The 16652-nt window shown below is 42.3% G+C and overlaps 1 protein-coding gene across 1 annotated transcript in view; it reads right to left on the bottom strand.

The window, feature by feature from the left end:
- CFAP221 (cilia and flagella associated protein 221) overlaps positions 1 to 16652 on the bottom strand; it is a 95273-nt gene that overhangs the window by 56787 nt on the left and 21834 nt on the right. The window contains exon 7 of the mRNA XM_056117687.1: positions 13409 to 13512. Within this exon, the coding sequence (XP_055973662.1) occupies positions 13409 to 13512 (104 nt within the window). The remainder of the gene's footprint in view (positions 1 to 13408; positions 13513 to 16652) is intronic.

Below are 16652 nucleotides of genomic sequence, written 5' to 3'. Positions count from 1 at the left end.
GAGTGAGGCCTTGCACGTGGCCAACATGAGTTCAATCTGCGACGCTCCATACAGTCCCACCAAGCTCACCAGGAGCAATCCCTCAGTGCAGAGCCAGGGGTAAGATTTGAGCACTGCCAGATGTGACCCGAAAGCTAAAAAGGAAATTTAAAAATTTGCATCATCCAAAAATTTTTTGGCTGTATTATTATCTTCCACCCAGATCCTCCAAATTCCAGTAGGCGGGGGTCACACCCACCACCTGGCCCCCTGGCGCCGTGTAATCCCATCAGCGGCCAAGACTCAGAGACTATAAAATCCAGATCCCGGATGAGAGCAGTGCAGTCTCTGCCCCCGCGCCTCGGTGTTCCTTCCCGGAGTCCCTTGGAGGGGAGCGGGTTGAGCTTTCCTCCCCGCCCCGGCCAGGGCTACGGCAGCCGGAGACCTCCAGAACCAGCCACCACCATGCTGAGACCACTCTCCGCACCCATGAAGGTACTGGCAGAGGGACGCAGCCACGCGGGTTCCGGGGCCGAGACCTCCACGCCTACTCGAATTGGAGTCGAGCATCTTCCACCCAGATCCTCCAAATTCCAGTAGGCGGGGGTCACACCCACCACCTGGCCCCCTGGCGCCGTGTAATCCCATCAGCGGCCAAGACTCAGAGACTATAAAATCCAGATCCCGGATGAGAGCAGTGCAGTCTCTGCCCCCGCGCCTCGGTGTTCCTTCCCGGAGTCCCTTGGAGGGGAGCGGGTTGAGCTTTCCTCCCCGCCCCGGCCAGGGCTACGGCAGCCGGAGACCTCCAGGACCAGCCACCACCATGCTGAGACCACTCTCCGCACCCATGAAGGTACTGGCAGAGGGACACAGCCACGCGGGTTCCGGGGCCGAGACCTCCACGCCTACTCGAATTGGAGTCGAGCATCTTCCACCCAGATCCTCCAAATTCCAGTAGGCGGGGGTCACACCCACCACCTGGCCCCCTGGCGCCGTGTAATCCCATCAGCGGCCAAGACTCAGAGACTATAAAATCCAGATCCCGGAACCGCGCGGCCGCAAGTGCGGCCGCGCGACATCTTATTATCTCATTCCTACTTTGGACAAACTTGCAGGCTGTCGAATGTAGCCTGCCCACAGGGCAGAGTCTGGCAAACTCCCCGTGGCCTACCAAATATGCCAAATACCAGTAACAATGATGGGTCTCATTCTCCTAAAGAGCCCTGAATATAATCTCAGGGCTAGGATGAAAGAGACGTTACTGGGGCCTGCTCGAGGCAATCGACGATTAACAGGGTGATGAAATGAAAAAAAAATGAAAATTATCAAAATAATATAGTTCACTATTTTTTTTGGTACAATTTGGCTTTCTCCTTGCAAATCTTTAGGACAGACTATTGTTCTCTTGGTAATCTGTCTCTTACATTGAGAGGGAGAGAGGATCAATGTACCAGATAGGAGAACTAGTTCTCATTTCTCTGTCTCTCTGTCTCTCTCTCTCTCTCATTTCCATTGAGAGACCTTGGATTTGCTATCTAGAGGATTCTTCCCATCCCTGTGCCTCTAGCCTGGCCACTGGCCTCGCAAAAGCCTGTTTGTACCCTTGTCAAGACTTAACCTAGCATCTATACCCTCTTTTGAATCAAGGGCTACTTGCCTTGTTCTCTGCACTCAAGCCCATGGACTGTGACTTAGCCTTCCAAGTATTTACTGAGCACTTATTTAGTGGTGCATACATTTTTTAAATTTGTAGTGTCATTTATTTTTGCTTGCACTCTTTGCCAATGGAGTTAAAACACTAAAGAATTGTGGTATCTTTCAGGTGTCAAAAGTTCTAGGTCTGGGCCTGAGATAAAGTGGGCGGGATGCTTGCCTTGCATGTTGCCAATCAGGTTCGATTCCCAGCAATCGTATCATCCCTCCAGCCTTCCAGGAATGATGCCTGAGTTCAGAGCACAGAGTAACCCCTAAGCACCAATGGGTGTGGTTAAAAACAAAGAAACAAAGTTTAGTGTCTTCTAATTTTAACAGGTGTGTTTAATTTTTGAGGACTTTTGGGGCAGTACCAAATAAATTTCACTAGTATTTTTGTTTTATTTCTTTAAGAATGCTATCGACAGGGGTTTTAACAACGGTCATTAGGATACTGGACTCATTCTTGTGTGTGCGATGTCCTTGCGTAGTTTTACAATCAAGGTAATGGTGACTTAATAAAATTTGTTTGGAAAAATTGTATTTTATTGAAGAGTTTGAAAAGAATAAGTATTCCTTTTTTTTTTCTTTTTAAACTTTACTATAGAAGCCACCTGGCCTAGGCTTTGTTTTTGGAGTTTTTTTTTTTATTTAAAGACTTTTTTAAAAAAATTTTTTACTGTACTGTACTCGATTTCATGGAGACACCATGAGGTACAGTTGTAGACTTACAAATTTTGTGCTTGGGTTTCAATTATAATATGATCAAATACCCATCACTCCACTAGTGCCCGTTTCCCACCACCACGGATCCCAGTATCCCTCCCACCCCCCACCCCCCCCATTCCACCCTGTCTCTGTGGCAGGGCTTTCCCCTTTGTTCTCTCTCTCCTTTTGGGTGTTGTGGCTTGCAAAAGAGGCAATGGGTGACAATCATTCTGGTCTATAGTCTACTTTCAGCATACTTCTCCCATCCTGGGAGGATCCTCCCAACACCATTTATTTGGTGCTCCCCTCTCTATCTGAGCTGCCTTTTCCCCTAGCATGTGTGGCTGGCCTCCAAGCCATGGAGCAAAATTCCTGGTACTAATCTCGGCCATTCTTGGGTGTTAGTCTCCTATTTTGTTACTTTATGTTCCCCAGATGAATGCAATCTTTCTATGTCTATCCTTCTCTTTCTAACTCATTTCTCTTAACATGATACTTTCCATGTAGTACCACTTGTATGTAAATTTCATGACTTCATCTATTCTAACAGCTACATAGTACTCCATTGTGTAAATGTACCAAAGTTTCTTTAACCAGTCATATGTTCTCAGGCACTCAGGTTTTTTCCAGATTCTGGCTATTGTAAAGAGTGCTGCAATGAACAAACAAGTGCAGATGTCACTTCGACTATACTTTTTTGCCTCTCCGGGATATATTCCCAGGAGTGGTACTGCTGCGTCAAATGGGAGCTCAATTTCTAATTTTTTAAGAATCATCCATACTGTTTTCCAAAAGGGCTGAACCAGTCGGCATTCCCACCAGCAGTGAAGGAGGGTCCCTTTCTCACCACATCCGCACCAGCACCGGTTGCTTTAGTTCTTGTGGATGTGGGCCAGTCTCTGTGGTGTGAAATGATATCTCATCGTGGTTTTCATCTGCATCTCCCTGATGATTAATGATGTGGAGCATTTTCTCATGTGCCTTTGAGCCATTAGGATTTCTTCTTTGAGAAAGTTTTCTGTTAATTTCATCGCCCCATTTTTTATGGGGTTGAATGTTTTCTACTTGTGGAGTTCAACCAATACTTTGTATATCCTCGATATCAACCCCTTGTCGGAAGGGTATTGGGCGAATATCCTTTCCCAATCTGGAGACTGTCTTTTTATTTTGGTCACTGTTTCTTTTGAGGTGCAGAAGCTTCTTAGTTTAAGATAGTCCCATTTGTCTATCTCCGTTTTCACTTGCTTGGCCAGTGGTGTGACATCTTTGAAGACACCATTAGCTTCAATGTCATGGAGGGTTTTGCCAACTTTGTCTTCAATGTACCTTATGGATTCCAATTTCATTACCTCTATGGGTCTCTTTCATTGTTCTTCTTTTTCCTTGATTAAGTTTTGTAATTTTGCATATTTCTATGAATTTGTCCCCTTTTTCTAGATTGTCTGATTTGTGGCTACATTTCTGTGGTATTCTCTGTCTTCTCTCTCATTTCGACTTTATGTATTTTCTTTCTCCCCCTCTTTTCAAAGAATCTGTACTCGATTTCATTGATCTTTTTGATTGTCTATTTGACAACAGCATTTTGTATTTGTCTGATTAATTTCTGCTTTCCTTTATAATTTCCTTCCATCTACTGACTTTTGGCTTTGTAATTTCTTCTTGTTCTAGTTCCTTAAAGGGTAATCCTAGGTTTTTATCCATATATCCCAATTAAGCTTAATAAAAGCAGGGGCCTGGTCACTAGTGTGTTCCCAGCTCAATAAAGATAGGCTGAACAAGTGAATGAACACAGACTTCAAAGCCTCCATCAACCTCCAAGACACATAAAATACTCATCTACTCCTTCACCCTCCTAAACTGCTGTCAGCCCTTCACACTCAGGGACTATCCGAATTGCTCCATTCCAAGTTTCTAAGTCTCCCAACTAGTCATGATGGAAGATGCTAAGCCTCAAAGCTCTTTTATCATCATAACATAGTGCTTCAGAAACAAGCTTTTGTCCATTTCCTGAGATCCACTAAGTGATCTTAGAACAGAGAAGAGTAAGTTAGCAGGAGGGCTCAGTTCTATTTCCATCAACTGAACGCCAATGGAATAGGAACTTTGTGATGTGCTGGAGCTGAATACCTTGACCACCCACTTGGCAAAAAAAAATAGACCTGTTTGACCTGCCGTTCATTGAGGGGGCTTTAGACTAAGAATATTCAATTGCTTTTGTTTCAGCTCATTAACTTAAAATAATCAGAACAAGTTCTGGAGCAAGGATTAATGTTTGCCTTGACCTGGATGATTTATTTTAAGTGTGCCTAGTCCAGACCTAATAAATAAAACACACTGGAAGTGTAGCCAAGGCAACCAAGTGCACTGCTTTTTCCATTAACAGGGATACCAGTTAACACAGCTTGCACACAGAACTTGATGGAGGCTGATTGTAAATGTTAACAGCTATAAAAGGTGTGCTGAGCACTCACAGCCTACTGCTTGGCCGAAACTGATGGTAGAAGGAAGGAGAATACATATAATGTTTTAAAAAGCAAGCAGGGTACCATTCAAATTCCTACTTCATTAAAAAAATCATAAGTTTGTGATATGACTTCAGTTCTACTTCATCTGGGGCCAACTTTAGATCATGATCTTAAAACTTAGGGTAGTGTTAAAAATCGCAGTGAGGGAAGGTGGTGAAGCAGAGAGAGAATTAAACTTAAAAATAAACTAAAGGAAAAAAACACCCAAACCAGTCCTCCCCTGATCCAAAAATGAGTATCAATAAGAGAACGTAACATTGGAAACAATTTCAAGGATGAATGACAGGATTCATCTTTTATTTTTATAGCTGAGCAGTATGCCATAGGACACACCACCATACCTTAATGCTTTTGGTGGTCGGGGGCACTGAAGTTGATTCTAACTGCTGGCTTAGAAAGGTCTGATTTAAAATACAACCTGCTGTGTAGAAGTACCATCGTTTCTTTAATCAGTCGTCAGAAGGAGAGTGACAGACGTAGAATGACTACACTTATTTGCAGAATATAAAATAACACTCCAAAACAGTAGAAATAAGGACCAGGAGAGTTGGTCCAGTTGGAAGCTGCCTCAAGTGCTGGGTGGGGGAGGGTAGTTGGGTTGGAGAAGGGACCACTATGACAATGACAGTGGGACGGATTACTCTGGAGGGGAGATGTGTGCTGAAAGTGGATAAAGGACCAAACACGATGGCCTCTCAGTATCTGTATTGCAAACCATAGTGCCCCAAAGTAGAGAGAAAGAGGGAAAATGCCTGCCATAGAGGCAGGCAGGGGGTGGATGGGGGTGAGGGTGGGTTTTGGGATGGGGGAGGTGGGAGGGAAACTGGGGACATTGGTGATGGGAAATGTGCACTGGTGAAGGGATGGGTGTTGGAACATTGTGGGACTGAAACACTTTCATGAACAACTTTGTAACTGTGTATCTCACAGTGATTTAATTATGAAATAAAGTTGTCATTAGGGGGGCTGTAGCAATAGCACAGCGGGTAGGGCGTTTGCCTTGCATGCAGCCTAACCAAGTTCCATTCCCAGCATTCCATATGGTCCCCTGAGCACTAGCAGGAGTAATTCCTGAGTGCAGAGCCAGGAGTAACCCCTAAGCAACACCAGGTGTGACCCAAAGAGCAAAATAAACAAATAAATAAATAAAATTTGTTATAGAAATTAAAAAACAAAAGATTAAAAATTTTTAAAAAGTTAAAATTAAAAAAAAATAAAAGGGGTTAGATCAGTGGTTTATGGGAACTTATCTCCTGTAAAGCCAGCACAATGGGGAAAAGCCCCTTTGGTGGGGGTCCTGTAATGGCTCTTATCTGCTACCTCTCCCAGAGAAGATTTTTTTGTGATAAACTCACTTTAGAGATCCCCCCCTCAGTTATGTAGCCCTTCTGCCCAGTGAGTCACATAATTTCTGTTGATTTGTATTATCTTAGCCTGGTTAGGTTAGCACAGATAAGCGGATGTTTGTAAATGATTACCCTTGCTCTTCCTACAACTATTGGTTGGAGGCATTAAATAAAGTGTTGGAGAACTGGGGTTTTCAGTAGATGAGCCTGTGAGCCCCTCACCCCATGTTTTTCTCTCTTATTTTCTTTCTTTTTTCTTTTCTGTTCTTTTCTTTTCTCTTCTTTTCTTTTATATTTTATTGAATCACCATGAGATACAGTTAAAAAACTTTCATGTTTGAGTTTCAGTCATACAAAGATCGAACATCCATCTCTCCAGCAGTGCAATTTTCCACCACTAATGTCCCCAGTATCCCCCACCCTCCATCCCAACCCTTACCCTCCCTCTATCACAGACAGTTTCTCCCACACTCTCTCTCTAATTTGGGGCATTATGGTCTGCAATATGGGTACTGAGGGGCTATCACGTTTGGTCCTTTATCTACTTTCAGTACGTATCTTCCATTCTGAACCATTCCTCCAGCCATCATTGACTTAGTGATCCCTTTTCTATTTCATCTGCCTTCTCCCCAGCTCATAAAGCAGGATTCCAATTATGGAGCAATCTTTCTGGCCCTTGTGTCTATTGTCCTTGGGTATCAGTTTCATATTATGATAGTTTATATTCCACAAACAAGTGCAGTCACTCTGTGTCTGTCCTTGTCTTTCTCACTCATTTCACTCAGCATGATACTCTCTATGACCATCCACTTATAAGTAAATTTCATGACTTCATCTTTCCTAAGATGTACCAAAGTTTCCTTAACCAGTGTCTGTTCTTGGACACTGAGGTTGTTTCCAGATTCTGGCTATTGTGAACCGTGCTGCAATGAACATACAGGTGCAGATGTCATTTTCACCGTGGGTTTTTTTTTTTTTTGAACCTTGGGATGTATTCTCAGAAGTGGTATTGCTGGGTCATAAGGAAGCTCAATTTTAAGTTTTTAAGGAATGCCCATATAATTTTTCAAAAGGCTGAACCAGTTGGCATTCTCACTAACAATGAAAGAGAGTCCCTTTCTCCCCACATCCGCACCAGCACTGGCTGTTCTTATTCTTTTTTATGTGGGCCAGGCTCTGTGGTACGAGATGATATCTCATTGTTGTCTTGATTTGTATCTCCCTGATAATAAGCAATGTACAGCATTTCTCATGTGCCTTTTGGCCATTTGTATTTATTTTTTGAGGAAGTTTCTGTTTGTTTCTTCTCCCCTTCTTTCGATGGGGTTGGAGGTTTTTTCTTGCACAATTCTACTAGTGTCTTGTACATCCTGGATATTAATCCCTTATCCGATGGGTCTTGGGTAAATATTCTTTCCTATTCTGTGGCTCTCTCTGTATTTTGGTCACTGTTTCTTTTGAAGTGCAGAAGATTCTTAGTTTGATTGTAGTCCCATTTGTTTATGTTTGCTTCCACTTGCATGGTCAGTGGTGTTTCATCTTTAAAGATGCTTTTAGCTTCAATGTCATGGAGGGTTCTGCCTACATTTTCCTCCATGTACCTTATGGCTGGAACGATAGCACAGAGGGTAGGGCGTCTGCCTTGCATGTGGCCGACCCGGGTTTGATTCTTCCATCCCTCCTGGAGAGCCCAGCAAGCTATTGAGAGTATCCTGCCCATACGGCAGAGCCTGGCAAGCTCCCTGTGGCATATTTGATATGCTAACAAGTCTCACAATGGAAATGTTACTGGTGCCCGCTCGAGCAAATCCATGAACAATGGGAGGAGAGTGCTACAGTGCTATCTTATGGATTCAGATCTGATATCGAGGTCTTTAATCCACTTTGATTTGACTTTAGTGACTGGCATTAGACGGAGGTCAGAGTTCATTTTTTTGCAGGTAGCTGTCCACTTTTTCCAGAACCACTTGTTGAAGAGGCTTTCCTTGCTCCACTTCACATTTCTTGCTCCTTGATCAAAGGTTAAGTGATCATTATATTTAAGAGCCTGTTAAGTCTGTCTTATTTTCTTAATCCTCATGGCGCCCCTGATTCAAACCCATTCACCGGGACCGGCCCCCAGCACACCTGTCTCCCTTCTCCTGATTTCTTCAGCATGCTGGTCTGCTCTGCCCATGGTATGTTTCCTTCTCCTGCAGTTTCTGACTTTTCAGTTACCTGAGACAACCATGGTCTTCAAATACTCTGTCCGAAATTATTTTTTTGACACAGCAGGCATTTTTACATAAGTTTTATCATAGTATATTGTTTAATCATTCCATTTTATTATTATTTGTAGCTGTTAATCTCTTAATGTGCCTATTTCATAAATTAAACGTTGTCATGGGTATGTGTGTACACAAAAAATCATAATATTATAACATAAGGCTTTACCCCATCCTTTATTTCAGGTTTGGGTTGGGGGTCTTCTGGCTCATCTTGCTGCAGGTAAGGTGAGCAGGGGAGGAGCAATGAGGCAAACTGATCTATTCTTGTTCCTGTCTGCAAGGAATAGTTTTGTTTAGTTTTGGTGTTTTGACCACACCCAGCAGTGCTCCGGGAACCAGATGTGGTGACAGGGATTGAACTGGGGCTATCTGCATACAAGGTAAGCACCTTGATCCCTGTGCTACCAGTGGCCCTGAAAGAAATAGCTTTGTCCATGGATGCCAAAGGCGTCTAGATCCCACAGGTGAGGCTTATTACGGGATAAACAACCTCAATCTTGTTGGTGGGGGAGAGGAGAAGAGGCATAAAATGGTTAAGGATGTGACTAAAGATGCTGCTTTATAAACTGTGGGCCATGGATATCTCCCCAATCACAGTTCTTTTGGCATTCAGGTACCAAATATGTGCCTAAAACACTCATCACCTTTTCACACCTGAATGGATAGGTGATAGGGTGGGGATAGTGCAGGTACAGCCAGACTGTGAAGGTTCAATCTGAAGCACAAATCAAACGGGCCACGCCCCAAGACTCCCGGGACTCAGGGGACAGGTGGAGTGTGTTTTTGGTTCCAGTGCTTATCTAGGAGAAAGGGACTCTTTCCTGCCAGGATGTGCTGCTTGATAGGTGGGTGACCCTGGCCAACCAAACGGTTGTCTGTATCCTCAGCAAGGGGAGACATCTGAGATTCCCCCAAATAAATCCAAAGCAGTAAGGAATTTGTCTTTTGGAGGAAAATGTGAAATACGAAATTATTTGTAAATGGCTGATATATCTCATAACTTAGAAAAAGGCTACTAAAACTTTGAACATAAACTGGGTGATAGCCCTCAGGAACAACTGCTTAATTAGCCACTTTCTGCTGCAGTTCACCATTTGTATGAAGTAGATGCATTCTTCTGCCTTGTACGAGACACCATGCCAATATCCAGAATCTCAAAGTGGCCCAAAGCAAAAAAGTTCAAGTATTTGCGGGTGGCATTTGACTGGTTTCCAATACTAGTTAGATTTTATCTAAAGTTGTGCATTGCCGACTTTCCCAAAATTATTAACAGAGAGTCCTTGATGTTTTAATTGCTTCTGATTTCCTGTCAGCTATGCAAGGAAGGTCACAAACTCTTTTCTTCTCTTTTTCCAATTTTAGGAAACTCTGGGCATTACCCACACACCCCACATCCATCAACTCCCATGCATTTTCACTCGCACCTTAAAAGATTCCCTGGGGGTAAATGGCAGTTGAGTGAATGTTGACAGGACCATGTCAGATTCAGAGCCTGTACATGGAAGTCACTCTATTTAAATCTTTTCACTGACAAGCCTGAGCACACAGTGCTTGGAAGGCATGGATAAATGATGTAGATGATCCATTTCCTAGAGATTGCTTTATAGCATTTTAGACTATGGATGTCGCCACAGGTTTTTAAACAGAGATCTGTTTGCAGAGATGTGTCAGAAACAGGATCTACAAAACTACAGGCTAAGTACATTAAAATTAGCCCAGTATTATCAGCTTATTTGGATCCAAACTAGAAAATGAAGGTAATGAAAACGTACTGGCTGCCCAAATATCCCTGACGGTCCAACCATCATCAAAGCCTGACAAGCTACCCATGGCGTATTCAATATGCCAAAAACAGTACCAATGGAGACATTACTGGTGCCTGCTTGAGCAAAATCAATGAACAACAGGACGACAGTGCTACAGTGCTACAATCTAATCATAAAGTCTAGGAGTCAGACCCCACAGGTGGGGGAGGTTTATTTGAGCTTCTAGACACCTGGTAAGTCAAGGAAACCCATGAACAAGTGGCCTGTGTTACCCATTTGTGGGCCATGCAGACAATGTGCTTTATTGCAGGTGATTGAGTCATTGCTCCGGGTTGGAGTGATGGTACAGTGGGTAGGGCTTTTGCCTTGCATGTGACTGACCAGAGTTTGATCCCTGGCAGCTTCTATGGTTCCCTGAGTATCACCAGTTGTAATTCCTGAGTGCGGAGCCAGGAGTAACTCCTGAGCATCACCAGGTGTGACCCAAAAAGTCAAAAAAAGTCATTGCTCAACTCAATAGCTTTGAAGATACAAGAGACAAAGACACATTGATCAACAGTGGGAAACCAAAGCCAGAGCATGCCTGTGAGACCAGCGAACTTGGGCTCACACCCAGTCTCACAAAATATTTGCAGAGGACTGGAGACAGATCAATGGGTTCAGCACATAAATTCAATAAAGCACTAGTATCCAAATCATACAAAAATCTCAAACAAATCAATAACAAAAAATAATAAATATCCCAATTAAAAAACAACAACAGACCAAAGACCAAAGAAAATGTGGGAGAGGCCAATAGCTATTGGGAGAGAAAAGGGCTCAGTATCATGAATAGCAGAGATATATAAAAAGACATATAAATAACAATCACAGTGAGATATAAAGTGAGATAAATCTTAAACATAAACCTGAAAACATAAACATAAAAGTCCTAGAGAACTAGAGTAAAACGAGCCTGTGTTCCTTTTGGTACTATAATCTGGTAAAGTCATTAAGGAACACAGTATGAAGTTTCCTCCAAAGACTTAAAACAGAATTGCCATAGATACAGGGAGTTGGAGAGATAAGACATTAGATAGGGCACTTGCCTTGCACTCAGCCAATCTGGGTTTTATCTCTAGCACCTCATATGGTCCCCTGGCCCCAACAGGAGTGACCCCTGAGTGTAAGCCCTGAGCACCAATAGGTGTGGCCCAAAACAAACAAAAAAATTTAAATTAAAAAATTACAATAGATCCAGAAATTTCATTTTGGGGAATGTTCCTAGAGGAAACTCAAGTCGTTATCTTGAAGAGACGCCTATGCCCTCTTGTCTACTGCAGCACTACACAAAACAACCAAGGTTTAAAAGCAATCTGGGGGGCTGGAGCAATAGCACAGCGGGTAGGGCGTTTGCTTTGCACGCAGCCAACATGCCCAACACGGGTTCGATTCCCAGCATCCCATATGGTCCCCCGAGCACCGCCAGGACCAATTCCTGAGTGCATGAGCCAGGAGTAACCCCTGAGCATCGCCGGGTGTGACCCAAAAAGCAAAAAAAAAAAATTAAAAAAAAAATAAAAGCAATCTGGGTCCATCAATAGATTAAGGGTTTTTTTTTTAAAGTAGGATATTTTATAGGTGTCACCTAACAATGGAATGTGTTACGAGAAATGCAACATTAAGTGATTTTAATCTGCGTGAACATCATAAGGCTTAACTACACAAACCTAGATGGTATGACTGACCTCACAACTAGATTATATGGCGTAGCCAATTGAAACCAGTGTTGTATACACAGTCACGAACATTGCTAAACAACATGTTACTGTACATGATGCAATACTACCCAGACTCGAAGAAGACTGAAATCCTGCCACTCGCAACAAGCACAAGCCTGGAGGTCATTATTTTTAGTGTAATAAGCCAGACAGAGAAACAGACATATTGCACGGTATCGCATCCCCTCTTCCAGGTGCATCCCTGAAGACCCCCCAGCACTGTAGAGTGGCCTGGGTCTCACCGGCACTGTAGGCTGAGTAGCATTGCATTCTCAGGCCCTTCCACTGTAGACAAGAATTACTGCAGGGGGACCCAGTATCTCCTCAGCACCTTTGGGAGCCTGTCCCACTGAAAAAGGGAGAGGTCTCTACTAGAGTGGGTTACACTCTATTTCATAGTCGAAATTTGTTTACGAACATTCTCAACACAACAAGGTAGCAGTGAGAGGTGACTAATATGTAATTTGACAGGGACATTCTTTTGCAATGTGAGTAGATGCCTAATCCTTGTGTTTGTATTTTGTCTATTTATTTTGGGGTTTGGGACAACACCCAGTGGTGTTCAGGGCTTACTCCTGGCTCTGCGTTCAGGGATCACTTCTGGCAGTGCTTGCGGGACATTGTGGGTTGCTGGGGACTGAACCCAGGTCAGACTCACTGTGCCCACACACTACCTCTCTGGCCCTGTGTTTGGATTTGACTGTCTTAGACTGATGACTTTTAAACACTGGTCTATGGACTAGCATCAGTCAACAGGGGTAAAAAGTTTGATAAAACTTAGTCCTAGAGTTTTATTTGTCAAGTATATCTCAGTAGAGCTTAAAAAAAAACAAAACTATTTCAGCAATCAAAGCAGATCATCATGTATAGATATTTATATCCCAAAATTAAACATCAAGAGGGACACTGGGAAGCAGAGGTCACCTTAGGTGGACGTTCCACTTTCTATCCAGTGGCACTGGAATGTGTTCCCTTTGGGTGAAGCAAAGACAGACTGTCCACATCATCTTATTTAAAATTGAATTAAAAACTTGAAAATAATACCAAACATTACAAAGAGCCAAAAATGAAAATGAGATCAAATCAACTTTTGATTTTAAGTATTGACTTTTCAAGGAAATATACCTGAACACTATTATAAATTTTCTGCAGGCTACAAATTATCCCCAAAGTATCCTCATTCCCAGGTGTATATTTCCAATTTATATCACTTCTGATATGCATAAAGTGTTATAGCTACACATTTATAAATGACATATTAAAATGTGGCTTGTTCCCTTTTGTAGTATGAGATTTACTCTTTAATGCTTCTTTGACCTAAGAACTCTAAGGACATTGGAAATGGTCAATACTGACTTGCCTTACCTGATATGGGCTCAACAGTAAAGGCTTGATGAGCTTTCATCAGAGTAATATGAAACTCAAAATCTACAGGGCAGCTGCATTGCAAAGGAATAACATACTTTTTGCTGCAAAAACAAACAAAACATAATTTTTTCTTTGTAGCTAAATCTTCTAGCAATCAGAAAATAGAGATGCAAATTATGTGGTAGACAGTGGTTACAGCAATCCTGGCTGATAGAATAATTCCCAGGTACCAGCTATCCTTCCCATTTCCTAGATATGAACTAATTCTAATTCTATGAGGTCCTGCTATGAAGATTATTTCTCCTTAGAAAAGAGAAAACAGAGGGACAAGAAAGGATAAGTGTCCTGTCCAGGCAACTTAGTGATAGAACCTGGAGTGAATGCAGGTTGACTGGCCAGAACTGGGCTTACATGAGTGAGGGTAGACACAAGACAAGAGGAGTCTCTGGGACTTTAATGGAAAGAAGTGGGCATTCCAGTGGGTGTGGAGTTGGGTCATTGTATGCATGAAACTCTACCACTAATAGTATTGCAAATCGTGGTGCCTCAATAAAACTGGGGGGTGGGGTTAATTTGTTACATTAAAAAATACAGAGAGAATAGTAAAATAAATATCCCTTTATTCACTACTAACAAATCTTTACCCCAAACTAGCGATTTACCCAAAGCTCTAGCAAAAATCAAAACAAAACCAAACAACAATGTTTTTGTTGTTGCAAAATAATTGTCATCCTACCAATTCATAATCCCACTAACAGAATATGGGACCTTTGACTTTTCAAGGGGTCCGAGCGATAGCACAGCGGGCAGGGTGTTTGCCTTGGAAGCAGCCAACACGACCGACCCAAGTTTGATTCCTCCACCCCTCTCGGAGAGTCCGGCAAGCTACCGAGAGTATCTCACGTATTTGATATGCCAAACACAGTAACAACAAAGTCTCACAATGGAGACATTACTAGGCCCACTCGAGCAAATCGATGAACAATGGAAAGACAGTGACAGTGACTTTTCAAGCATTTTAATTTCTTCTAATCCAATGAGGGCGAGATGGTATCTTATAGCCATTTCTTTGAGGTTGAGCTTTTATACATATGCACTAACTTGGGTTTCCTCTTCTGAGATTGCCTGTGTAAATCCTGTACCCATTTTTCTACTGGTTGTCCGTTCTCTACCTAATCTACAAATTCTTGATACTAATTTTTGTCCGCTCTATCCACTGATGTCAATGCTGGGTTGGGGTCACCATACATGGAAACCTCTTCAGGCATCAAATGAGATGAATAGTTCATTGTTTCAATCAAATTTATCGATCCTGTCCATAAACAGGATCCACTAGAAGTAACCAGCCCATCTGAACTCTGTGCTGCTTCCTAACCCTGAAACACAGTGCTCATTGCACTTTCCAGGCCATTCAACCTCACAGACCCTCCGGCCCCACCGAGCATCAGCTATTTCATGGCCCTGACTGGAGAGACCAAACGCACGTTACAAGTGGCACATGCCCCTCAAGATGGAGGGAGCCATGGCTCAGGGTCACAGTGAAGCATGACATTGGCACAGACACAGGGTCTGAAGATTAGATCCCGACTCTTCCTCAGTGTCCGAGGCCTCAGCAGAGCAGCCTAAGTTACGGGCAATCTTCTACGAGAATTGAATGTTTGCATTTTTCTGAACTGGAAGAGAAAAACAAGCAAACCCTGCCGGTGCTTTTCATCCTTTGCCCAGTTCTTTAACTAACTTCAGACTTCTGATAATTCTCATAGAAAAGGTGTCAGGATATTTACTTAGTGATGATTACATGAAGCCAAGTGCCTAATGCATGAACTAGTCTGGAAAACCAAACAGGTGCTTAAGGGCACACAATTCCAAGTACCTTGATTCAGAAGGTATGAGGGGTACAAAATGGAGAGGAATCATTAAGCCCCACTCTCATTACTGCTTTTCCTATTATGGGTGTCAAATTTATGTGGGTGCCCACCTGAATACATAGCAGGGGCACTTCAGACATATTTGGGTCCACAGGGATTTTAACAAATATAAGGATTAGTTTATTTAGAACACATTTGAAAAAGCAGAATCCTGTCAGATTCTGGGGGCGAGGGGGAATTAAAAATTCGAAAACTAAGTTCCCATTGCTAAAAAAAAAAAAACCTGATCTACAAAATGGAGAAATAGAATCATATACATCTTATGCCTATTGTTCCTTAAAAGAAGATTGAAACCTGAGCTATAGTTTCTCTATGACTTCAAAAATATTAGCCCTTCAAAAAGGCAGCTCAGATAGAGAAGAGAGCATCAAATAAAGGGTGTTGGGAGGTTCCTCTCAGGATGGGAGATGTGTGATGAGAGTAGACTATAGACTGAACATGATTGCCACTCAATGTCTCTTTTGCAAACCACAGCACTCAAAGGGAGAGAGATAACAAAAGGGAATGCCCTGCCACAGAGGTAGTGTGGGATGGGGGAGTGGGGGTGGGAGGGATACTGGGCCTGGTGGTGGTGGAGAATGGGCACTGGTGGAGGGATGGGTATTCGATCATCGTATAACTGAAACCCAAGCACAAAAATTTGTAAGTCTACAGCTGTACCTCATGGTGTTTCACTAATAAAAATTTAAGGAAAAAATATTAGCCTTTCAGATATTAGAGCAGATAGAAGTAATTTTTTGGAAGATAAGGACAAATTATATCCCCATTACTTTGATTTTTTCATCCCTGTTACTCTTTTTCATACCGTTGTTTAAACATTTCATCAATTATGCAAAAGGCTATGTATCACAGTAGGTCAAATATTTTATTTACTATTTTTCAGTAGTGTCAGGAATTAAACCCAGGGCCTGACAAATGCAAGGCAACTGCTTTACTGCTGAGTCACATTCCTGACCCAGGTAAAGTACTTTAGAAGAATTATTCTCTGTTTTAAATAAAGTCCAACCGAAGCCCAAACCAAGCTTTATATTATAATCACCTATAAATTTTGTGCCTACTACAGGAGAGAACAAATTTGTCTTACAGAAAGTAAATATTATAAAATAATAATATAAATTTAGGTTTCCTTTTTGTCACTTCTCTAAGTAAATGCCAGTAGAAGGCCAGATATCATATTAATTTCCAGTTAATTATATAACACATATTTTGGCCTTATTCTGATCTTATTCTTAGACCACTGGCTCTAAATTTCAATGCAACATTTCTTAAGGGAGTACTCACTAATTTTTCAGAGAATGAGTGATCGTATAAGC

Source organism: Sorex fumeus, unplaced genomic scaffold (assembly GCF_029834395.1).
Source record: "Sorex fumeus unplaced genomic scaffold, SorFum_2.1 ptg000035l, whole genome shotgun sequence".
Classification (NCBI taxonomy): Eukaryota; Metazoa; Chordata; class Mammalia; order Eulipotyphla; family Soricidae; genus Sorex; species Sorex fumeus.
This window is presented reverse-complemented; position numbering and strand designations above follow the sequence as displayed.